The following is a 25,280-nucleotide window of genomic DNA, read 5'->3' on the forward strand; positions in this document are numbered from 1 at the left end:
TGCTTTTCCAAGGTTTCTATTTATATCTGTACAAATAAAATCACAGTTTTAACAAAATATAAAATAAATAACATTTAACACTACTGAGATAAATGCTTTCTGAGGGACCGGTCAAGTGAAGAGACGGAGGCTTCTTCTGCTTGTGTTGAAGCTCGCCCGTGTTCACTCGGCATCTCACATGGAGCTCTGGGGCGAGCGTGCCGCCTCGCATAACAGAACAGCTCTCTGTTGGTCTGTTGTTTTTGCACCTGGAATCCCCCCCCCCCACACACACACACAATTGACCAACCACAGATCAGCCCTGTGGCCTCCTGCAGCCAGTCAGTGGCAGGCATCCGTGTGGACAGTGATGAGGTCAAAGGTGAGAGATTACAGAGATCAGTAGCAGCAGTGCCCAGGTAAGCCACCCTGGAGTGTGTGTGTGTGTGTGTGTGTGTTTTACTATACTTACGGAGCCACAGTTGACTATTTCTTTTCAAACATGAACAAAAACCTGAGGATGTTTTATGATGCGTTCATCAGAGGTCAGACTTCTTACATCCACATTTGATGGTGAGCTGAGAATTATATTACTTGGTTATCAACAGGAGGAAAACATGGAGAAGAGCGGTCCGGAGCGGAGTGGATCCAAAGTGGGGCAAGTTACTAAGGCAGAGTTATGACAGCAGAGGTGTCAAACAACAGCCAGGAAATAAAATATGGCGGTCTGGAGTGTAAAATACCCAAAGGGACCGTGCTGCATATCTAATGCATGGATGGCAGCGAGGATGGCGTTCTATGGGGGGAGCCGGGACTGCAGAAGCACGAGAGAGAGGGTGAGGCACAGGCTGGTGCCCATCTCCAGCGGTCAACGGGCAATCAGGCGGGTACACGCTGGACAGAGAGCCAGTCCATCGCAGGGCAACACACACACACACACACACACACACACACACACCTAAGGACAATTTAGACAGACCAATCAACCTGTGGGAGGAAGCCGGAGAACCCGAAGAGAACCCACGCATGCACAGGGAGAACATGCTAACTCCATGCAGAAAGATCCCAGGCCGGGAAGCGAACCCGGGACCTTCTCGCTGCAAGACAGCAGCTCTAACCACTGGGCCACTGCACAGCCCAGTATTAGTTCTCAAATGTCAATAAAGATAGTTTATTTAAAAAGTGATTTTTTTTGTCTTTTTCTGAAGATTAGTCTTGGAAAGGGGGTGGTCCTATATTCAGGGTAATACGGTAATAAAGCTCTAGAAGAATGGAAAACCTGTAAAAAGGAAGCTGATCTGAGCCTTTTAACCCCTAACAGACATGTTTGTGCTTTGAAAATGAAACTTCCTGTTTAGACAGAAGAATGGGGCCAGTCTGAAAACGGAATCTCTATTTCTACAAGCTGAGGCCTTTCAGGAAGCTATGGACAGAAGTCCTTCATCCTTTTAAACAGAAATACTTTCAACTTATCCAAGTTTCTTCTAAAGGTTCATTTAGAAGGATCGGTCACCGGCGTCCGTAAGTGTAGTAACACAGCGTGGTGTAGACGCCAGTGTTTTATTGCTGTGTGTGCGTGTGTGTGTGTTGGGTGGAGATCAGCACGTTCAGAGGAATTCTTCTCTTCTTGAAAAAGTAATAAAAACCAGGAAAGGAGATAACAGAACAAGTCAGAGATCCTGGCTCCTTCGTTTTTGTAGAAATGAGGCCATCCTCCGTCCGCTTGCTCCCAACAGGAGGAACCAGAGGGAGGAACGGTCATCCTGACCCGTTCAGATGGGAGGAGCTACCTCCATCTTTTCTGAAGAGGCAGCTGTTGGAGGTCTGAGAGGTTCTCCTTCAGCTAGCCGGTGAGGGCCCATGACACAAACGGATGCTTCTGTTCTAAAGTAGTCGAGTACGCAGCAGAGCGTTGACCCCGAAACTCCTCCGTCTCCCTTAAAGAATCAGAGAGCGAGAAGCAAATCCAGAGGGAAAGGTCAAAGGTTAAAGTTTTCTGTGAGACTGGATCTTAGTAAACAGATGAGTAAAACACTACCAAACTAAATGTTCCCACCAGAAACATTCATTAGTAGTTTTCCTTGTTTTGACGTCCTAATTCCGTGTTTTTTTGTGGGAAATGAAATCAGAGGTGATCGTTTTTACAAGCCTGATGTTCAAGGCTCTTAAAGGTGCTTAAAGTTTAGTTGGAGATGATACGGAGACACTGGAGACAGAAGACAGGAGAGGAGCTGCTCCTGGAGGAGGAGGAGGAGGACTAGGAGTCTGAGGAGGGCTGAGAGCCGCCGAGAACCAGGGCCTTGTAGTTGCTGGAGGAGAGGAAGCGTGGGTACGAGTCCCTGTGCATCAGCATGTAGATCTGCAGCTGAGCATCTTCAAAGGTGTGAGGCGTCGGCTCCTGCATCTTCTTGTTGATCATCTCTCGAACACGAGCATCCAGACTCACCTGGAAGCAAACTGAACGTCACTCAGCAGACCAGGTGTGTTTTCACCACACACACACACACACACACACACGCACGCACGCACGCACACACACACACACACACACACACACGCAGGGCTGCCAGAGATTTTGGGCCCCATGAAAAAATATCAAGTTGGGCCCCCTGGGGGCTCGTCCATAGCTGGAGTCCCACCCTCCCAGATTCGAAGGGAGAAAAAAAAAAAAAAAAAAAAAAAATATATATATATATATATATATATATATATATATATATATATATATATATATATATATACCGTAAATCCTCTAATACAGGCCCGGGCCTGTATTTGACTCAAGCTCATCAAGCTCCAGGCCTTTATTGGAAGGAGGGCCAGAATTAGAGGCAGGCCTCAATTTCTATTTGAGCAAAATGAACTAATGGTTCGCTGGAGTTATTGACAATTAAAAGTGCGCCCACATTTTCAAAGTTAAACACATTTCTTTTAACAACAGTAGTTTCTGCTTCAGCCCTCTCCCCCCTCCCCCTGCTTCAGCCCTCTACCCCCTCCCCCTGCTTCAGCCCTCCCCCCCTCCCCCTGCTTCAGCCCTCCCCCCCCTCCCCCTGTGCAGCAGCGCAAACTCACTGATGCGCCTGCAGCCTCTCGGAGTTCCTGCTGCTCTAAACATTAAAATAATTATTTCATTTTCTGTTCCTCACTTCTGATTACCTTCAATGGTGTCTGTTTGTTGCAACCAGCAGGTACAACAACTAACTTGTTTTTATTTGACTATTTTTCTGTCCTGCCTGTTTATTATCTTCCTGCATCTCCTCTCAATCCTAAAGAAAAACTGCTACCTGGCTGGGTTCATATATATTCACCTCATGAGTTACCTTTGAACTGCAGTTCTAAAAGATCTACCGACCGCTAAAACAGAGGAGCGCTCCCTGCTTGGTGGCCGCATCAGTGATTGGTGCGTCGGAGGACAAGGTGATGCGCCCCGCTCCACAGCATGCAGCGAAACGCATCAGGCACAAATAAAAGACAGAAAACATAAAAGGAAATGAGCCGACATGAACGATCGCGTGTCAGTACCGACGCTCTGGCACAGCGCGTTAGCGGGCAGCAGAGGGCGACAACGTCCTCTGCTGCCCGCGGATAAACGGAGTAGGAAGTGACGCGCCACCATCAGCGTCAGCCTGAAGAAGCATGCAGCTGCCGGCGAAACGTAGCGACAAAACAGGTAAACAAAACTGTTTCTGTGTTTTATAAAGAACGACAACATGGAATTAGAACGACACAGCAAGAACACACCTAAGATGTGTGTGTGTGTGTGTGTGTGTGTACTTGTACAGCTAGGGCCAGACCCGGTCCTAATGCTCACTGTTTTAGGCTCAGGGGTGAGGTTGCACTGGTTAGGGTTAGACACAATCCAGTCACTAACATGAATGGAAGTCAATGACGGTCCTCACAACAAATGCTAGACTAGAGAGTGTGTGTGTGTGTACCTCTTTGGGTGATAATATAGAAATATAGTCCTCGTAGATGACCCGTGCTTTCTCTTCGATGGCGCTCTTGTTGATCTCTCGTTTCAGGTCTTCACAGGCCAACCAGAACTGCATGTTCTCCTCGCTGTACTCCGTCCGCAGGAACTCTCGGAAAACATTGCGACCTGCAGGATTCCTCATCAGCTTGTCGAACGACTGAGACCAAAGCCCGATCTCCTCTGGCGAGGGTTTGGTGCTGAGATAGGATGGGTGAAAGGTTCTGTTAGTGTTCACCTGATGCCTCAGCCATCGTTACTGCGTTCACTTTGTAATTCAGCCACTTTGATGCTTCAATAAAATAAAATGATCAATCATAAACTTCAGGATTGGTGTTTTGTATGCAGAGGTGGAGCAGTCACCAGCTGGATGGATGTGCTGACCTCAGCACCCACTAACTCAGCCTGAGAGTCAGCGACAGGTCCAACCCTGAAAACCTTGGTTCAGCATTTGTGTTATAAGTTATCAGACGTCTGAAAACCCCACGATGCTCTCTGGATCAGAAGCACCCAGCCACAAACACATGGCACCACCTGGAAATGTGATTTCATGTCTTCAGAGTGCACGCACAGGACCAGCGTGTCCCTGTAAGTTGACCATGACTATGTTCAAGGAATTCTAAGGAATAAAACAAATACTGCTCTTCTCCACCAGCTCTGCTCTATACGGGGCAGGTGGTTTCCCCATGTCATAGCAGTGTATGACGACTTAAACGACATGTAGACACCTTCTTTCCCCGTGTCCTGTCTGGCTGTGAAGCAAACAGAACTGATGTCTGAATGCTGGTGACAAGCCTTTCAGATTTACTCTCAGGTGGAGCATCAAAGCGTTTGCTTTTAATGTCACGCCTGATACTTAAAACTTTATTGTTGTTGTTGTTGAATGCTTTGTAATTCCGACCAGACCCGAGTCAGAGGTGAAAGAGAACGGAAAAGACAAAAGGAAGAGAGGAATGGGGGCGGTGGGGGGGTTCCACAAAAATAAACAATCAATGATGAACAGGAATCTGCTTCTAGACCTGCAGAAAAGGGACACAACAACAATACATCAGGAGCAAGCTATCACTGCATCAACCTGATGAGGAAATATAAAAACATTGTTTAACTGAACAATCACACGATAATAAATCACAGTGCATTTAGTGCCAACCACAGCCTTAAGACATGTGTTGAACGTGCCCAAGCCCATACTTATGAGAGCACCATGTGAGCACCTGTGTGTGTACACGCGCTTGTTTATGTAAGGTTTCTCTATAGGAGCGTCCAATAGAGAGTGTGAGGGACCACAGATCCGCCCCCCAAAGATGTGTAGGAGATGGAGGGAGCTCCAAGTCCCAGAGATCCAGGAGCTGCCCCAGAGCACAGGGACCCCAGGGAGACTGCAACCAGAAAAGCCCCCGCCCCCCTCGAGCGGCGCAGAGGATTGTCCTGGGGAGCTACAATCAGCAGCCGGCAGAATCCCGGGAGACATCAGCGGCAAGCCCACAGGCCCGCCGAGCCTTCTACACTGAGCAAAAATATCAACGCAACATTTTTGGTTTTGCTCCCATTTTTCATGAGCTGAACTCGAACATCTGAAACTTTTTCTACAGGCACAAAACACCCATGACATGGCCTTTTATTGTGGGCCGTCTGAGGCACACCTGTACATTATTCATGCTTCTGATCAGTCCCTTGAAATGCCACACCTGTGAGGTGGGATGGATTGTCTTGGTAAAGGAAGAGTGCTCACTAACACACACGTAGACAGATTTCAGAAGAATACGTGAGAGTCATGGGTGTTTTGTGTGTGTAGACACAGTTTCAGATGTTTGAGTTCAGCTCAGGAAAGACGGGATCAACAACAAAAATGCTGAGTTTATATTTTTGCTCAGTGTAACTTAAACATGCTGCTTGACTGATCATTCACAAATGGAAAACATGGATAGCTGCTGCTAGAAGAGCAGAAAATAGCTGCTACGGCAGCCCGGAGGTCCAAATTCAAGTAGGATTTTACAAGGAAATTGCTTGGGAATTGAAAAAAAAATGGAAAAACGGTTGCTGCTTTTAGTCACAAAGAATCTCGGGTCATTTACTCTGAGTTTTTTTTTTTTGAGTCTTGACTTGTGCTGACATTGTTTAATAGCAGGAAAAATGCTTCTGATCTGCAGCAAAAATCTCAACAAACTTGTGAACTGAACCCGTCTGGATCCAGACCTGAGACCATCAGGTGACCTGGTCTCACAACCTCTACATGTCTTCAAAATTTAAACGAAAAAATGAGAGAGAGACCCATTTCAGTGTGTGTGTGTGTGTGTGTGTGTGTGTGTGTGTGTGTGTGTGTGTTACACACTAACCAAGATTCACATCTTGGTATTGTTTCCATCTTGGAGTCCAGGGATATTTTCTTCCTCCTCCTGCGCTTCCGTCTCTCCTCTTCATTCCTGACAGTAAAACTGACATCATAAAACTGCTCTCAGCCAGTAACACACACACACACACACACACACACACACACACACACACACACACACACACACACACACACACACACACACACATTGCACCACAAGTTTCAGTCACACTCAATGCTGTTGCTACATTGACAATGACAACACCTGTTGTGTTAACATCCACAGGTGTGTGTGTGTGTGTGTGTGTGTGTGTGTGTGTGTGTGTGTGTGTGTGTGTGTGTGTGTGTGTGTGTGTGTGTGTGTGAGGGAGACAGATAGCAGCGAGCTATAAATACGGAGACATAATCACTCCCTGACTGCGTGACCAAAGGTCAGAAGTGGTTTCATCACTCATTGAACACGTTTCCACAGCAGCAGCACACTTCTCCAAACCGCGTGTGAATGCTCTCCGATAAGTTCATTCCAGTGCCGAGTACTAATATGGAAACACAGAAAAATCAAGCAAAACTGATCCACACCTGAGTGCTTTCTGCTGGAATTGATGCAAAATTGAAAAGAAAACTAAAATGAAAAAAATCTGTGAAAAAACTAAATAAACGAAACACCAAACTTCTTAGTCCAATGACTGAAAAATGAGTTTCATAAAAACCAGTAAATACACTAATTACCTGCACTAACTTTTACAACGTGCAGTTGACTATATAATAAAACAGCTTGCCATACTAGCAGGTGCCAGTAGCAAGAAACAGGTTGCTGACTTCCTTTGGTGCCTTCCTGCTGCTTTGGCCAAATGTGGCTAAAAGGAGGTGAAACCAGCAGTGACTCGTTCCTGTGTGTACCCAAACCAAGCAATGGTACATGTACTGCTGAAATAGTACTCAGACATGTTTCATCTACTCCAGAGGTCTCCTGCTGCAGCTCAGCGCAGCATCACTCTGCTGTAAACCAGTACGAATACACAGACGATACTGGTGCATCCATCTTCATACAAGCAGGTCAGTTCCCACCATTAAGCTGGGCGACTTTTTCACTCGTAGCGTTCAGCTTCAGCTCCAACTGTACGACTTCCTCGCAGGGCAGACCTCACGAGCCAGGCGCTCACACTGTACGACCCAGTTCTCGGATGCAATCTGACTGCTCACACTGTACGTCTGGTAGCAACACGTCGGCCCTAAAAATATGTTAAAAATAGCCGTTTTTACTCAACACGTCAGACTGTTTTGTCTTGTTTTGCCTGTTGTCCTTCGGGAGTGCTGCAGGAGGACACACAGGGATTTATGGGGGTTGGATGAGGAAAACGAAATAAAGAAAGTAAATCTGTGTTTAGTGATCAGTTTAATTTGACATGAACACGACAAACACGCTTTCTTGACAATCTTTGTGAGTAAAAAAACGTGTAGAAATAAAAACGAACAGCGTGTGTTATTAGGGAAATAGCGGGCGAGCGGTGTTGATGCAGGATTGCGCGTGCATGCGCCGTGAGCGGTTCTGATACTTTTTGGGTCGCAGCTGCTCGCAGCGCCGCTTCAACAGTGCGATACCCTCACGAGGGACGAGCAAAATATTAAACACGCCAGAAGTCCGTGCGACCTCACGATTGCTGATCGGTAGCTGGTCACGTGGTGTTAATCGCCTCTCGTGACCCCCTGTACACTACACCACGCTCGGCGCTGAACTCGCCCCGATCTGGTGGATTCTCGCACGAGTGGAAAATCGGCTCAAAAAAGTGAAAAAGTTGCACAGTGTACGCCCGGCTTTAGAGAGCCTGAACCAGCTCATACACAACCCAGCATCATCAAACACACAACTACATTTGCAGACAGGAAATGTGTGGACACCGTAACGGACAACAATGACCGTGAAGAGCTCCCGTCACTGGCCAGCTGGTGCTAAAACCATGGCTATGTGTTGTAACCCTAAGATGTAGATGCAGCCCTTTAAAGCTTCTACTGGGTCTAACTCTCCGAATTAGAGCCATCCACCAAAGAGCTTTGAAGGTGCGCCCGCCTACTGGACGGGCCCGGTCAGGTAGAAGATGGATTGAGGACAGCAAACCATTTCTAAAGGTTACTACGCCACGTAGAACCAGTGAGGCCCGCCGCCTTAAAGGGTTGCCCCACTTTGTGGAGGTCGCCATCTTGCTGCGCCGCCATTGCTGCAGTGTCACGTGTCAATGATTCATTCATTAATCTGTCATTGTAAACTGACCCTAGGGTTGAGCATCGACAGGAACCGGTTCCAACTGTTAGCTTTCCCCGGAATCGTTCAAAGATTTTTATTTCAATTCCTAGAATGCCGACGGAAGAGGAATTCGCGGCTGATCTCCATGAAAAATAAACGTGATCTGCAAATTGTGATCAACGCTTTTCAGAGCTGATCACACCAGCTGTGTGTGCAGCACCCCCCTCCCCCCACCCAGATGTAAACAAACACGTCTGCCGAACTTTCACTCCGTAACGTAAACTTTAACTCCTGCAGCGTAGAGGAAACGTGTTAAATACGTCAACACGGTGGATTTAATAGAAGCTTTAAAGAACAAACTCTGGACGGTGTGGGGTGAGTTTGTCTCACTGCAGAAATAACAACACACACGGAGCGTCAGTAGTCAGACACGTGAGCGTCAGAAGGCTGAACAATAACCTGTAGAATAATTAAAGTCATCATGCTAGAGCAGCTTCTCTGTGGTGGACCACACCAGCTTCTGCCACCATAAATAATGATCATCCTGAGAGTTGTAGCTGAAGACAGCTGGACGTTTCTGGATATGTTGGAGACATTTAGCCTCTCATCCCAGAGGCTGCTTCCACACTTTGGTTGTGGTCAGAAACAAACACACTGGTTGTGCTGCAAGTCGTCTTCTTTTGTCTCCAAAACATGTTTGTGTCTACATGAAGGTGATGTTGTTGTTCATAGAGTTAAAATTCATGTTGAAGTTAAGATTAGTTCATCCAGTAGGACCTGTGGTTAGCTGGCTCATGTAAAACATGGAATGTATTGAAAGAATCGGAATCGGGAATTGATAGGAACCGGAATCGAAACGAGGAATTGGAATCAGAATCGGAATCATTCAAAATCAAACAATGCCCAACTCTAATCATGAAAATATGGAATGATAATGTTAGACAGTGGCCTCCAGTACCTGATGAAGGTTTAATAAGTTATTACAGACATTAATTTACTAATTTATCATTTGAGTGATGAACAGGAAATGAGATGTTAGAGGTAACAGAGTGAACCACTAAATATTGCGTATTTAGCTTAAGTGTGCAGAAGTTAGCACGCTCACGGTGACTTGTATTCACTGTAGACCCAGGACAGGTTTGTGTTTGGGTTTAGATACTCAAGAATATTCTGTTGAACGGCTGGAGTCAGGGTTAGGGAGAAGGGCTGTTGTGTGACCGCACGGCAGGCGGAGAACGCTGCTGCTGCCACACTCCTGTTCGGAGCGAAGGCAGCTGTCGAGCAGGGTCCGACAGGCGGGTCCTGCACGGGCCCTGCTGTGCTGCATAAGATTTTCTTCCAAATATAGAGATTGTAGCTGCAGAACACTGCTCACGTCCTAGCCTTCATAGACATGTTCACTACAGAAACACTAGTTTCTGTCCACTTCACTTATCCTCTGGGGGAGTGGTGAGCTGCAGACACAGCCGGGTTCTGGAGCCCGTCGGTGGTTTAACCCCTCAAGGAGGGATTGGGTCCCATTTTCTTTCAGTCTTTGATATGACCCAACCATGATTTGAATCCTGCTCTCCCACTCCCAGGGCAGGCCACTAGGCCACTGAGCTGGCAGTCTCCACTTGCTGCTTATGTCCTCACTGAAAAAGACTCGGGGGTCCATCTGACCCCATTTGGAACACGGGAGGGTTAGGGCTTTCTACTGGGTCACAGACCAAGCTGGTTCAGATCAAACCCTAGAAGTTACCTCCGGTTGCCAAAACGCACAGAAATCTGTGGGCGGAAAAAGGAAAAAAGAAGCCAGCGAGGCAAGGGAGTGAAGAGTGATGGTCACAATGTCTATGAGCACTGCAGGAGAACAGCTGGCGACAAAAGCAGCCCATCAGCGGAACGGGTGACCTAACCATCCCAGTAGGGTAACGATCACTGCTCCACAGGGGGAGGGTGATAAGCGTGCAGAAGTGAGAAACCGGGTATACACAATAGGTGAGTAATACTATTACCTGGTGCATCAGGGGTGGTAATGGAGGCACATGTGACTATTAGCGTGTTCTCTTGAGACACAGGCGCTGGCGGTGGGAGAGAAAACAGCGTGCAGCAGAAATCAGCCCGCCAGAACTCCAAGTACAGAGTGAGAAACGGAGGTGTAAGACATGTCCCCCACAACAGATCTGGACTGTCGAGACCTGGCCTGGACCAGAATCAACACCTGCATCATTAAAATGGGCTCACTGGTTCACCACCGAACCCTGACTGCCTGGTCTGGTCATGTGCACGTTCACAAAGCCACCCAACTTCTAAAGGTGGTGTGTGGACTGAACAGGAGGCAACGGTTCAGAACCAGAAGCTGACCCCCGATGCGTTTGGCCAGACCCACGGAGATTTTCCGGGGCTGAATGACCTCACTCGGTACCTGGTCATGTGTTCGTCGCTGACACTTCATCACAAAGGAACCCGTTTGAAGCGGAGCGTTACGGGCCGTCTGAAGATACCTTCGCACGCTAACAAGGTGACGTCCTCGCAGAGCAAATCTCACGAGTCGTGTGCTCACACTGCACATCAGGTAGGAACACGTCGGACCTACAAATACGCCAAAAACAACCGTTTTTACACAACACGTCGGCCTTTGTGCTGCTCTTGATGTCTGTTGTCCTTCGGGAGAGCTGCAGGAGGACACTCAGGGATTTATGGAGGTTGGAGGAGGAAAAGGAAAAAATAAATCAGTGCTTTGTGATCTCTTCCACTTGATACAAACACACACTCTTGGTAATCCTTGTCAGTGTGTGTGTGTGTGTGTGTGTGTGTGTGTATGTAAAAAAGCTGCATTTGATATAGCGCCCTCTAGAGTCCTGGAACCCCCCAAGGCGCTTTACAACACAATCAGTCATTCATCCATTCACACCCTGGTGGTGATGAGCTACCTTGTAGCCACAGCCGCCCTGAGGCGCACTGGCAGAGGCGAGTCTGCCGTACGCCGGCACCACCGGTCCCTCTGACCACCACCAGCAGGCAAGGTGGGTTAAGTGTCTTGCCCAAGGACACAACGACAGCGACCAACCTGCAACCTTCCGATTAACTCCTGTGTTGCCGTCGCCCCTCAAATGAAAACAAACGACGTGTGTTGGTAGGAAATAGCTGGCGAGGGGTGTTGACACATGTCTGCACATGCGCCGTGAGCGGTTCTGGTGCTCATTGGGTCGCAGCAGCTCGCAGCGCCACTTCAACCCTCACGAGGGACGAGCAAAATATCAAACAAGCCAGAAGTCCGTGCGAGCTCACGACTGCTGATCGGTAGCTGGTCATGTGGTGTTACTCGCCTCTCGTAACCCCCCGTAAACTACACGACGCTCGGCGCAAAACTCGCCCCCATCTCGTGGATTCTCACACGAGTGGAAAATCGGCTCAAAGCGTGAAAAAGTCGCACCATGACCGCCCGGCTTCAGACGTGGGAGACAGACACAACCAGCTACTGCACAGACATGAACAGCGTCTATAATAGAACCGCAAGTTCTGGTGCCAAACATCAGAACAGATATAGGAAGCTGGTTCTTCTGACTAAAGCCAGACTTGATGCTCTTCAGCACCTCTCACCTCCACAGCTTACGGCTGAGTCGATTAAAACGTGGTTTAGTGTGGAGACGTAGCAAAAAGGCCAAACAATTCAAGTATTGTGTGATACGTCTGTTTTAATCAGAGCAGATGGAGACGTCTCTGCTGAACCTCCTTTCTCCTGCTGTCTCCACGACTCAGGAGTCGAAGGTCAGTCTGAGTTTGAGCCTCAAGCATCAAGCAGACGTTTAATAGTTACCCAGCCTTTCCACCAAACGTAAGTGGAGCGTAACGTAATAGTGGTGTTTTACCCGCTGCTGGTCCCACGAGGCCAAACATCCCTCCATGTCTGCAGGTCACACCACAACAAGCAGGCAAAGACCACAGCGTGTATCCTGACCTGTTTGTCTCGGATACGGAGGTTTGACAGGAAACTACATACGTGTTTTACTAGTGAGGCGACTGGAAACCGGAAATGTGCATGTGACTTTTTTTTTCTTTACGTTTCTGGATGTTTGACAGCTTTTGTGTTTGACTTCCTGTCTGTCTCAATCGGACCTGAGGAGTGTGATGTAGGGATGTTCCAACTGATCAACCACTAATCAAAATCGGACAATTTCTGTGAAAAACACGTAATCGGCCGATTCCCGATCTACTCCTCTTAGAGCCAGTCCTGTCACTGCAGCCGACAGAGACCTTGTGTGTAGCTGCAGCATCGCGTCTCACTCACTCATCCGCATGTGCACAGCGGCAAGTTTAACTCTGTGAGTGATGCAAACTCGCGGGAAGCTCGCTAAAACACGTCAACACAGCGGAATTATTAGTGACATGGTCACCTTCAGAGACTTAACTGGAAACAGCTGGACTTTTCTGGTCATTACCTCTCATCCAAGAGACATTTTCAGCTTTAGACCTTGGGTTGTGAGCAGGAGGCTAACAAGTTGTGGTCAAAAACAAACACACTGATTGTCCTGTAAGTCTTTTAGTTGTCTTAAAAAACTAAAAACATTTTTTCCTAATTTTATACAGGTCAGTTAATCAGTGGATTAAGGCCAATCCATGTGATCGGTGATCGGCAGCAAAATCCTTCCCAAGTTTGACGCGTTCCACAAGGGTAGCGCCAACAAAATAGACTGACGGGGTCAAACACACATCCCTATGCCACTGGGACAATTCCAAATGACTACAGTTGGCTGTTGGTGGGACCACGACCCACTATAACACCAGTACTGCATTTAGCAGACGTCACACTGCGCTTATGCATCGTGTGGAAAGGTTCAAGTCTATTTTAAGAGCACTTTACAGTTGCGTTGACCACACCACAGAACATGCAATTAACATAAGCATTTAATCAATTTCCCTCTGGGATTAATAAATTATTTTTGAATTTGAATAAAAGCAAAATGAATGGCATAAATGGTGTAGTAACACTTGGAATATAAAAACCCATAACACAACACACAGGTGGATCAGCAAAATTTGGTCAAGTCAGCTCAAAGAGTAAAGATTTTAAATGTTCTAGGCCAGGGCTGTTCAAGTTTGGTCCTCGAGGGCCGGTATCCAGCATGTTTTAGTGGTTTCTCTGCTCCAACACACTAGATTCAGTGGTTGAGTGGCATGTGCAGCAGCTCATCAGGCTCTGCAGAAGCCTGTTAATCACCTGCTGATTGAAATCAGGTGTGTTGAAGCGGGTTAAAACTAAAACGTGGACACCGGCCCTCCAGGACCAGGATTGAATAGCCCTGGTCTAGGCTGTGGAAAGGGCTGGTTAGAAAAGCTACTGAAGAAGGAAACATTTGTGTGGCATGAAATTTTTCTAATGAAAGGCTGCACACACACACACACACACACACACACACACACACACAAGATAAATATACAATTAATAAATCAGTATGATTCTGATATTTTAGAACTGAATGTGATCAAATGTTTCCCTTCAACAGTTACATGATATAAATGTGTGTGTGTGTGTGTGTGTGTGTGTGTGTGTGTGTACTTGTCTTTATATGCTTAAGTGGACCAATTTTAACTTGAAACCCGTAGTGAGGGGACATTTCCACATTGTAGGGACAGCTGGCTGGTCCACACAATGACAGAACGTGGATTTAGATGTGTGGCAGTGTTTCCCCTACATAGCCTCAGGTGTGACGCTGCTATTACCCCCGTCCTCGCTCTCATAGCAGCGAAACGCTCGGCGAAGGCGGGCGGAACCAGGACCAGCTGGGGAAATGCCCGGTGGCCCTATCTGAGCTCGGTGCTTTTTGGTTCTTTCGGACCGGTGTTGCTCTGTAGATCACCTGCTGCTGATGAGAGGAGTTCTCCTGTCAGGACCAGTGAGCTGCTGCCAACCCTAACCCAACCAGCTTCTGTTCCTAGAAACACGCTCTAGCCCAGACTGTAGTGACCTGTTACTTACAGTATTATAATTAATATGACGTGAATGCACTAAACCCACAGGTGAAGGAAAATCAGATCAAATCAGCCTGAATATTTTCTCCCACAGCTCAGCTCTGTTAGAAATAAGCTTCAGCTGGACAACTACTACAGATATAGAAAGTGTGTGTGTGTGTGTGTGTGTGTGTGTGTGTGTGTGTGTGTCTTACCATGAACAGCTGCAACAGCAGCACCAGCAGAAACAGCAAGCATTGGGCCGTTGGGAATTCTGGGTAGTGATAAAGCCCCACCCCTCTCCGGTCCCACTCAGTGCCGAGGTCTCGCTGCGACCTCCCCCCATGGTCAACTCGCCGGCCCGCGCGGCAGGAATCGGACCTGTGTACTGGACAGAAGCAGAGGCTCCTTCAGAACCCCTCCTGCTCTAGCTTCAGACTATTAAACGCTAAACTTCAGTTTCACTCATAAAGCAGGGGCGGGCAACTCCAGTCCTCGAGGGCTGGTATCCTCCATCTTTTTGTTATTTCCCAGTTCCAACACAGTTGATTCAGCAGCTCATCAAGCTGCAGAAGCCAGCTAATCTCCTGCTGATTGAAATCAGGTGTGTTGAAACAGGGAAAACAGTAAAACATGTGGGATAAAGGCCCTCGAGGACCAGGATTGCCCACTCGTCATAAAGCTTTTAGAACCAGACCCACGAGACACAAAGGTGCCAGTAAGAAAAAGAACCAGGAGAAAATGTCATCTCCTTAGGTAGGAGAACTTGCACGACTGGAGGCTGACTAAATATTTTTGCCCCACTGTAGATACGTCATACCCACACAAGCATCTACATCCATCTCATCCACATATGAGCATGCACTATGAACCTACATAGACATGAACAGCTGAACATACCATAACTGAACAGGTTTAGGCCAGGGGTCGGCGACCTTTTCCCATCAAAGAGCCATTATTACCCGTTTCCCACAGGAAAGAAAACCCTGGGGGCCGCGGCGTCGTGGGTGGGCCTACGGGGCCTGGGCCCACCCTCAGACAGCCGAGAGCTGCTTGAACCGTTCAAGTGATAGAAACCAATACCAGTCGCTCATGTTAGTTAACTTTCAACAGAAGATAATTCATGAAACTAATTCTGTGTAAAGTTGATCCAGAAGAAGAAGATGCCTGTCTGATCCTACAATATTTAGACATTTTCACCCTGTTAGCGGTGTTAATAGTTAAGCAGGTGCAGCTTTTTACCGCGTCACACACGTCTCCTTTTAAAACGTGTTTAAACTGTTCAGAACACAAATCCAGGCTGTCTCGTTGGACTGTTGCAACTAAACTTTGTTCAGAACTAAACTTTACATTAAACAAAAGGATGCGATTGATCAGTTTTCCCCTTGTTTACAGAGACGGAGATAACGGCACAGTGCACGTGGCTCTGGTGTCAGTCAAGTTTGATGTTTCCCATCAGAACATCTGAGCTGGACACTGGGCCCAGCGCGGCTCGCTGTCAGCGCATACATAAGGTGGACAGCGATCTGAAGATGTGGAGGGGGGCTTGGAGAGCGTTGGTCACAGGCAGCAGCAGAACCAGAACCACGCAGGAAGGTTCCTCTCACTGAAGCGAGTGTGTCCAAACCCGGTCTCTCAGAGACTTGTCACTTAGAAAATGTTCCTGATGATGAAACTTTGGCTGAGTAGCGCTTCTTCCTGTCTAATGGCGACACATCCATGAGTGTGTCAGAGGAAAAGTCCAGAATCTCACATCCTCTTCAGCTCAGAAAGCTCCTGCAGAGACGTCTGATTGCAAACAAGCAGGTGACTAGGGTTGTCACGATGTGAAAATTTAACCTCACGGTTATTGTGACCCAAATTACCACGGTTTTCGGTATTGTCGCGGTATTTTTTTAAACGTGTTACATTTTCAGACAACTACATAAACCCTGTATGTCAGGAAATATTGTCCTCAGTTTGTGTCTAAATTTAGCCTAAAATGTGTTATTTTGTAATTATGTTATTTGTTTACATTTTTCCCCTTTAGTCTTTCAAATACCAATATTTGCCCATAACTTCTTATTTTTTGTCTGTTTGATGTCATCATTTTAAAAATATTAGACCAGATGATACTCAGTACTCAAGTAGCCTTCTAATCAGATACTTTTTTACCCTTACTTGAGTAATAAACCCTATATCAGGAAAATATTGTCCTCGGTTTGTGTCCTTCCAGTGAGCTTTGCAGATGTGGGAAAATGTCATCAGGCAGTAATCGTTGTTAAATTCATAATTATTCTCGGAGAGAGACCAACTCTTATCTGGCCCTGGGAGCCCCGTAATGCATAGCGCCATTTCAACATGGGGGTGTCCGTGACACGGTTTATATGCAGGTAGCGGCGCTGCGGCTGCTTTATATAGCGACTCGTTGCATTCTCCCTCAACCCAAATCCTCGGATCACGCATTTTAGCTAAAACGCTAACGTTAGCTTGCCTTGCGTTGACTGTAGAGTTGTGGGTGATGGTCACACAGATGTGTCATGAGATTTGAAGCGTTGCTGCCTTTCACAGACACTTTTTCTGCACCTGCTGCAAACAGGATAGCCGTCTTCTATCAACTGTCCCTCGGCATTCTTCAAATATCCAAAACATGCCCATACTTCCCACTTTGTCTTCTTTGAGGGATAATAAATGTCCTGAGCGCTGCCGTCTCCTCCTTTGGCCATTATTTCAGCTTTAGCTTCAAGAAAGTTTTGGTTGTAAACAACAAAGTGCGCATGTGCTGCCGACAACTTCAGCAGATGATACGGTGGCTGGTAAAGGTTGGTTTATGCTTGACGCGCCCGCGAGGTCCGCACGGCTCCGCGCGGAAAAGTTGCGTCATTTTGCGTCATTTTAACAACCACACCCCTCCACCGCGTCTCCGCACGGCCCAAGATTTCCGCAACGCGCACCTCGGAAAATTTCTAACCACGCGGATGGTCGGACGCGGAAAAACATGGCGGACCGGCATGGCAGAGGTTCGTAAATACAGACATTTGTATGATTCAGCTCTCAGAGATCACCGTGATCAACATGTTGTTAATAATTCTTGGAGAGAAATAGCTCGCACTGTCGGAAAAGACGAGAACGCTGTTAAAAATGCTGAAATACCATGTTGTAAACAGTGATTTCTACTTCTACTATTGTGTAGTGTTGGATGCATGCTGTAGAGCTCCATGCTGCCCCCAACAGTTTGGGAGAATATTGACTCACCACAGAGACAAGCCGCACAAACCATAAACGCTGCGAGTTGTGAAGCGCGTTCCAGCCGCGAGCCGCATCACCGCGCGGAAAGTGAATGCGTCAAGCATAAACCAAGCTTAAGGGTCACTGCGCCTACACCGCAGCCACAGTAATCCACCGAGATAATATATATTTTTTAAAAACAAGACGGTTATTATTTTTGTCAATTTTTTTACCGGGGTTTACTGCTAAACCGGTTACCGTGACAACCCTACAGGTGACCCGTCAACCCGGTCTCATGTGAGACCTCTCACATAATCTCTACATTTAGAATTGGCATACAGATAAAAAATTCAAGCAGTAAAATAAAATCCATTTTATATTCATTCATCGTTTCACAAGCAGGGAGCTGCATCAGATGGATGAAGGAGCCGCCCGCGGGCTGCCGACCTCTGGTTTAGGCGGAAGCAAAAGCTTATACTATTAATAATAGTAATCTATGTACTAATCAAATATTATCTTCCCTCAATGTGACTATAAACGAATGATAAACACACACAAGAGACAAATCAATACCTTACAAAGATATTTTTATTGACAAGTACACTAAAAACTAAAAGTAAAGTTTCTGTTTGGAATTCTAGTTTAGCATCATTAAAAATGTGATATAAATCTCCTTCTAATCCCTTTCTTAGCTTTTGGTGCCATAAACCTACAAAAACCTCTCAGATCATACCAACTCTCACTCATGAAAAAACATACTTTGTCAGGGAGTGACAACACATTTGCTCTAAACATAATTTGCATAATTTTATAGTAATATCTTCTCCTTTCATAAACTGCAGTTTTAGAAGCAACGGATCAGTTTGAGCACAGCGAGTACTCATGGTTACAACTCAATAGTGATGTGACTTTCACGAACGAATCGAATCTTTTGAACGGGTTTTCAAAGAGAATGATGAGAGCCGAGTCCCCGTAGAGAGCCGTTCATCTTAACCAATCTCCCCGTAAGTCGGTCAAACCCACCCGCTCAAACCTCACCCACTGCTGTGACGGACGTAGGAGGAACCATAGATATGTATATAAACATGTGTTTATATACATATAGAAAAGGATCAAATGCCCCCCCCCCACTCTCTTGGTTTCACGTTGTTCAAAGGAGCCAGTCTTTTGCACGGCTCTTTGAGGTAAACGGCCGACTAATGAATGGCTCCCATGAAAGAGCCATAAATCCCATCACTAGAACTCAAATGGCTTTTTCGTAAAGTTTATTTTACTTTAAAGTGTTTTAAAGGTTTATCCCCATATTTCTACACAGGATGACATGTAAGGCTAAATTAGTGACCAGTAAATTAAACAGTTTTACAAATCTTTTAACTTTATATATGTTGATATATATGTTATATACTTATAAATTTAATGACAGTCAGCAAAAACCACCCCTACTTTAAAAGCATGAGCTGGAAGAGCAACCACCATCACAAGCTGTAGGGAAAGAAGCTAGCGTGTTGGGCAGAACGTAGCTGTTGCTGAGGAAGGGCATAATGAGAGGGCACGTTGAATCACAGCTGATGTCACAGTAAAAGGAACTTGTGGTCAATAAAGGAAGTATAACAACAAGCTCAACTACAACATGTGTTTCAACAGAAAGTTTGTAGTTTTCTGTGTCCTGCATGGATTCATACAGGGTGTGAGGGCCACATAATCACCTTAGACAAACATTGTTAATAAAACTGCAACATTACACGTTTAAAGGCGTTTTCTTTTTAAATGCATTTATTTGATGAGATAGAAATGAGTAATTACATGAATGTAGCAATAAAATACAAAACAGAAAAATTAAAAGGATAAAATAAAATTTCAGGTTTAGACTGTATACCACACACAAACACACACACAGAGTGGGACACCCTTCCTTTATTTTATGACCCACCACATCTAATGTAACAATATAGCAGACGTATTGTGTTTCAGCCTTGTGTGTGTGTGTGTGTGTGTGTGTGTGTGTGTGTGTGTATGTATGCGAGTGTGTGTTCTTGTGTTTATATGTTGAAGTGGACACATGTTGACTTTAACCTGTAGTGGCTGGATATGTCCACATTGTGGGGACATTTTGCTGGTCCACAAAATGCATAAATACAAGTATGTGTGAGTGTGTGTTCTTGTATTTATATGTTGAAGTGGACACATGTTGACTTTAACCTGTAGTGGCTGGACATGTCCACATTGTGGGGACATTTTGCTGGTCCACACAATGCATAAATACAAGTGTGTGTGTGTGTGTGTGTGTGTGTGTGTGTGTGTGTGTGTGTGTGTGTGTGTGTGTGTGTGTGTGTATGTGAGCGGTCGAACGATACTGGTTTTTCTATTGCCAGTGTCGATAGGTAAAGGCCATGGTCAGCTGATGGCCAATATTTTGGGCTGATTTTCCTGGTTGATATCTAGATGGTCTCTACTCGTTTTCCTTTTAAAATGACATTAATGATATCAGTTGATTCCAGGAATCCCACAATGCTGGGATGAAAATGAAGCCAACAAGGAAGTGGCAACAATTGCAGTTCCACCCTCATCCACTAGGGTCTGGTGTCAGAAGTGAGCAAATCCTCATTGACTCCCATGTTAAAAAAATGTCATTTTCACAGCAGAAGTAATGTTTACAGCCTGGTTCAAAAACATTTAATAGATCTAGTTTACTCTCATGACAAGTCTGAGGGGGTGATGTCTTTATAACTCTTCTGTTTCAGTTTATTTTAATGCTTAAACATCTGAATAATTAATGAGCATCAGACCCATGTGACTGCAGAGCTAGCAGAGCTAGAAAGGCGTCAGCCTCACGTTAAGAGATGTTCGGCCATTTTGAACTTTAGTTTTGTCTGTGTGTGTGTGTGTGTGTGTGTGTGTGTGTGTGTGTTTGTGTTTGTGTTCATGTTTGAATGTTAGTCATGGAACAATTTGAACACAGAGGGAAAGCTGTGGATATTGACTGCACTAACAGACCATCCAAGCAGTTTCTAATTCTTTTTTCTTAGTAAGTAAAATTATATTTCTGTATTTTATTTTGCTGGTTGAATGGGGGGAAGGGGGGGGGTATGCTGTGTCATTTAACTGCTTGGTCAAACTTGTTAGTGGGGCTGCACAAAGCTCCGTTCACTCTGCAGGCCTTGATGCTCAATTCCGATGTTTTGAGTAAATCATATTATTTGTGTGGCCGTTCACACTGTGACTGAAATGCGACATCAAACTCTCTCCAGTGTGAACGCTCCGCGGCACCAAAGCGACCCGCATGTGCAGATGTGCAGAAGACAAGTCACTCAGTGGAGCCCAAACCAGGAGCGGTGGAGTTGTTATGTCATCCTGATCGTGTGGTTAAACTGTCAGTGAATACTTTCACACCTGTTAATTCTTCCGTTTTGGGCTGGAAACTGTTTTAAAAACTGTAAACTATTTTACTCCTTGTTCCCGCTCAATTGGAGGCATGCGCACACACACACACACACACGCACACAAAGTTTGATGGAAGGATTTCTATCCAATCAGTGAGAACAGGACGTACACACACACACACACACACACACACACACACACACACACACACACACACACACACACACACACACACACACACACACACACACACACACACACACACACACACACACACACACACACACACACACACACACACAAAGTTTGATGGAAGGATTTCTATCCAATCAGTGAGAACAGGACGTGCACACTGATTGGACGAGGTTTCTCTAGGATTTTACGTTTCAATTGTGATTAAAATTCTTTATTTTGATAAAAAAAATGTTAATTTTTAGACGCCATCAGTGTGTGAGGGATCTCAATGTTTTCATGACAAAACTCTAACATGAGGCTGTGCTCTAACCTGGCACATCACATAACAAGCTAAATGAAAGTCAACCATTTCAGATGGACCGTATGACAGCTGCTAATGTTGGCCCTGCCCTACTTTACCTCTACATTACAGTTCCTTTATCCATGTCCATCCTAGAGCTCCTCTCTGACCTTCATGCTTATTTAAAGCAGCTGATGTTTAAAGTTAGCAGAGTTCTTCCTTGGTAGTGGGTTCACTCACTCATTTAACCCTTCACCACTGAAACCAGTTTGTTCATCCCAATCCTCCTAAATAATCCTCCAATCATCCAACTGGAATCCTTAAGGGTCCCATAACATCCATCCTGTCAGAACAGGCCTTGGGAGCCCAGGTGTTACTAGAACTAATGGTGTCTCCTCACCAGCGTGAGCCTCCACACTGTGAAGGTTGGTCTCCAAACATGAACTTTAAATTCATGCATGTATCTCCTCTTGTAGTACTTTAACATGTTTTAAATGGCTTGTATCATGATAAGTTACACCTCCCAGACCAACATTTTGTGTACACAAAAATAAACAACCAATGATGAATAAGAATCTTCTTCTAGACCTGTAGAAAGACAAAAACAACACACAACAATACAACAAGAGCAAACTATCAACCTGATGATGAACTATAAAATCAACATTGTTTAACTGAACAATCACACGATAATAAATCACATTGCATTTATTGCCAACCACAGCCTTAAGACATGTGTTCAACGTGCCCAAGCCCATACTTATGAGAGCACCATGTGAGCACCTGTGTGCATACCCGCGCTTGTATATGTAAGGTTTCTCTATAGGAGCGTCCAATAGAGAGTGTGAGGGGCCACAGATCTGCCCCCCAAAGATGTGTAGGAGATGGAAGGAGCTCCAAGTCCCAGAGATCCAAGAGCTGCCCCAGAGCGCAGGGACCCCAAGAAGGCTGCAAACAGAAAAGCCCCTGCCCCCCTCAAGAGGCGCAGGGGATTGCCCCAGGGGTCACAACCAGCAGCTGGCAGAGTCCCGGGACATATCAGTGGTAAGTCCACAGGCCCACCTGCAGCCTCCCACCCCCAAGCCGGCCGAGCCCGGAACCCAGCGACCCGGGACCCAGGGGCGACCAGCCCAACCGGAGACTCAACCGAGCCCAGGAACTCCGATCCCACCAGGCAGCCACTGGGATCAATCAGGCAGACTCCAAAAATCTTAAACCCCCTGGCCTGGGACCTGCAAACACTAAAGCCTGAGTCATGCTTCTCCGTCAGCTCCAACAGGGAGAGACACGCACGCACGGATGGAGAATTTTTGCCCTCATACTTCTCCGTTTCCTGGGGAGTGTTGCAAAGAAATTCCCCGCCAGGACACCAGAGGGCGTAGCGCTGTTCTGTGGTATCCTGTCCTGTATCCGGTCCAAGTTAGTGTGTTTATATTGTGTTTTTTGTACATAAGAGACTTTTTAACACAGACAAATTTGTCCCTCATTCTCTTCCAGCTCTTCATGCGCTCCCCACCTCTAAACCCACGTTTCCTGTCATTTCCGTCCACAAATAAAACACTTGCTGCGAATCTTTTCACTCCTCCAGTCACGGGGGGATTAAACTTTCATGGTTTTAGAGTTTTTTCGCGAGGTATTCTTCAAGCTGCTCCGTGTCTGCCGCTAGTTATCCTCGGCCCTCTTTGTTTTAGAGGGCGCAATGGCGGCAGTGTAGACTACAGCGGTGCCCTGACCAATCACAAGCTTGCGCTCTCAGTCTCGACGGACGGATGTTTAGAAAAGAGAGCTCGACTCCATCCGTCCTTGCGGGGGCTCTCCAGCAGGCTCGCAAGGACGGATAAAGCTGTTGAGTGTCTCCGCGCTGTTGCAGACGCAGAAGCATGACTCAGGCTTATGGCAGAACAAGGCACCACACTCTTCACCAAATGTGGCAGGGGGAGGGTAGGCGAAGATGCGTAGTAGCACAAGAAGTCCGAGGAGAGGGGAGGAGTCAAAGACCCCACCTGACCTATAGAGCCATACACAGACAGTCACACACTCCCTCCCTCATGCTCACACATGCACACAAACGAAGACTAAAAGTTTCATATTTAGTGGTTGTAATGACATATGGCTGCAGCTGACACATCCGGAAGCGCTCCTCACCGCACACACAGAACCTGTCACTGCACACCTGATGCAGCTCAACTAAATCACATCTGGTGCATGCTGAGCGGCACCTATGTTTACACTTGTGCTTACAGTGGCTGACAAATCTTACACACATTACAGTATGAACCTGAACACATGCACTGTTCTCAGACATCTACTTTATATAACTAAGGAGGCTTGCTTTTCCTTTTATAAGACACACTCGGTGTCACAAGGGAGCAAACTAGGAAAATCAGCAAGAGGGCAAATACTTTGTCCCTGATTGTATTGAGAAGTAGAACAAACTAATGTCGGTATGATTTACATAAGTAATAAAACAACTGTCAATAAGAAAAGTTTCTTTGCAAAAGGTTAGACCTTTTTAGGCAGCTCAAAAGCTGTGAGAACCAACACTGTAAAAATCGGTAAAAATACTGAAACGCCAGCTTTCATTTGGGACATAACACAAGAAACTTCTGCTTTTTGTTTTCACAACTTTTGTTTTAAAGTAACTCATACATGAACTGATGGAGATCCAAATGAACAATACAATAAATCAAAGCCAGTGTCTGTAACATGTTGAAGTTGCTTGTCAAATTTTTGCTCCACATCCCCTACACACCAGCTAACCAGGAAGTGAGAAGGCAGCCCGTCTAACGCTCGAGGACACGAATTATAACGTTTATAAAGACAAAGAAGATTATGCCTGGTTACCCGCAGACAGGTTATTGATTCACATAAATATGTGTGATGAAGCAACTCCATGTTTGCTGGACACTCCTATGGACTTCTCACCCAATCAGCACACAAACACCACCACCACCAAGCTTAGCAGTCTACACATAACTACAGACTATTCAAAAGAAGGTAAACTGGAACTATTAAGCATCAAAGCTCACCAGAGATGAGAAGATTCAGTTCTGGATCAACTGAATTAGACAAGCACGTCCCTGGTTGGTTTCTACGCCTTCACTAATGGTGTTTCCATCAGACAACGTGTCTTTCCTCCAGTAGGGAAGGACGAGGCGAGCCGCAGCCCAGAGCAACAGGAAAAGATGGAGAAAGACAGCGAGGCAGGAAACAGACATATTGTGACACACAGGACTTCTACGTTTCTTTATGAAACTTGATGAATCAGACTTGGCACCCACACACACACACACACACACACACACACACACACACATACATGCCCACACACAAGCAAACGTGCACACACCAACCCAACTCTGCCAGCCATTACTACATGCACCTATTCAAGTCATAACATTGTGAATAGAAGTGAAAATGAGCTAAAGCTCCAGCTTTTGCATTGCACCTGGCACTGAACCCGGAGACAGTCCAGCCCAGACTTGTTATCGCTTTCTCTCTCACTAGAGAAGAGCTGACGAAAGACAGAGGCGCTTTCAATGGTCTCACCTCCCTGTGAGGAACTAACCATGTGCAGTTAGTGCCCAAATGATGTAGACAGGGTCATTCCACCAGGGGCTTTTTTATTTTTTGTAGCTGCATTCAAAAATGGCGTCTGGCGATGGCGCAAATGTAACCCAGTTGCCAGGTGATGGGTCCGGGGTTTTTCCCCATCTTTTCCATCTGTCTCTTTTTTATTTTATTTTATTTATTTATTTTA

At 46.1% G+C, this 25,280-nt stretch overlaps 1 protein-coding gene across 2 annotated transcripts in view; it reads right to left on the reverse strand.

The window, feature by feature from the left end:
* The window catches only part of rgs19 (regulator of G protein signaling 19), a 34,436-nt gene continuing 9,156 nt past the window's right edge, over window positions 1-25,280 (reverse strand). The window contains exons 1-5 of one of the 2 annotated variants that reach the window (XM_015975063.3): window positions 24,550-24,755; window positions 14,673-14,845; window positions 6,286-6,372; window positions 3,915-4,149; window positions 1-2,425 (exon numbers count right to left, since the gene is read on the reverse strand). In XM_015975063.3, coding sequence (XP_015830549.1) covers window positions 2,237-2,425; window positions 3,915-4,149; window positions 6,286-6,372; window positions 14,673-14,803 — 642 coding nt within the window. In that variant the 5' untranslated portion in view covers window positions 14,804-14,845; window positions 24,550-24,755 and the 3' untranslated portion in view covers window positions 1-2,236. Of the gene's footprint in view, window positions 2,426-3,914; window positions 4,150-6,285; window positions 6,373-14,672; window positions 14,846-24,549; window positions 24,756-25,280 lie in introns of those variants that run through there. The other variant, XM_015975062.3, reaches the window with a different exon arrangement.

This window comes from Nothobranchius furzeri, chromosome 15 (assembly GCF_043380555.1).
Source record: "Nothobranchius furzeri strain GRZ-AD chromosome 15, NfurGRZ-RIMD1, whole genome shotgun sequence".
Lineage (NCBI taxonomy): Eukaryota > Metazoa > Chordata > Actinopteri > Cyprinodontiformes > Nothobranchiidae > Nothobranchius > Nothobranchius furzeri.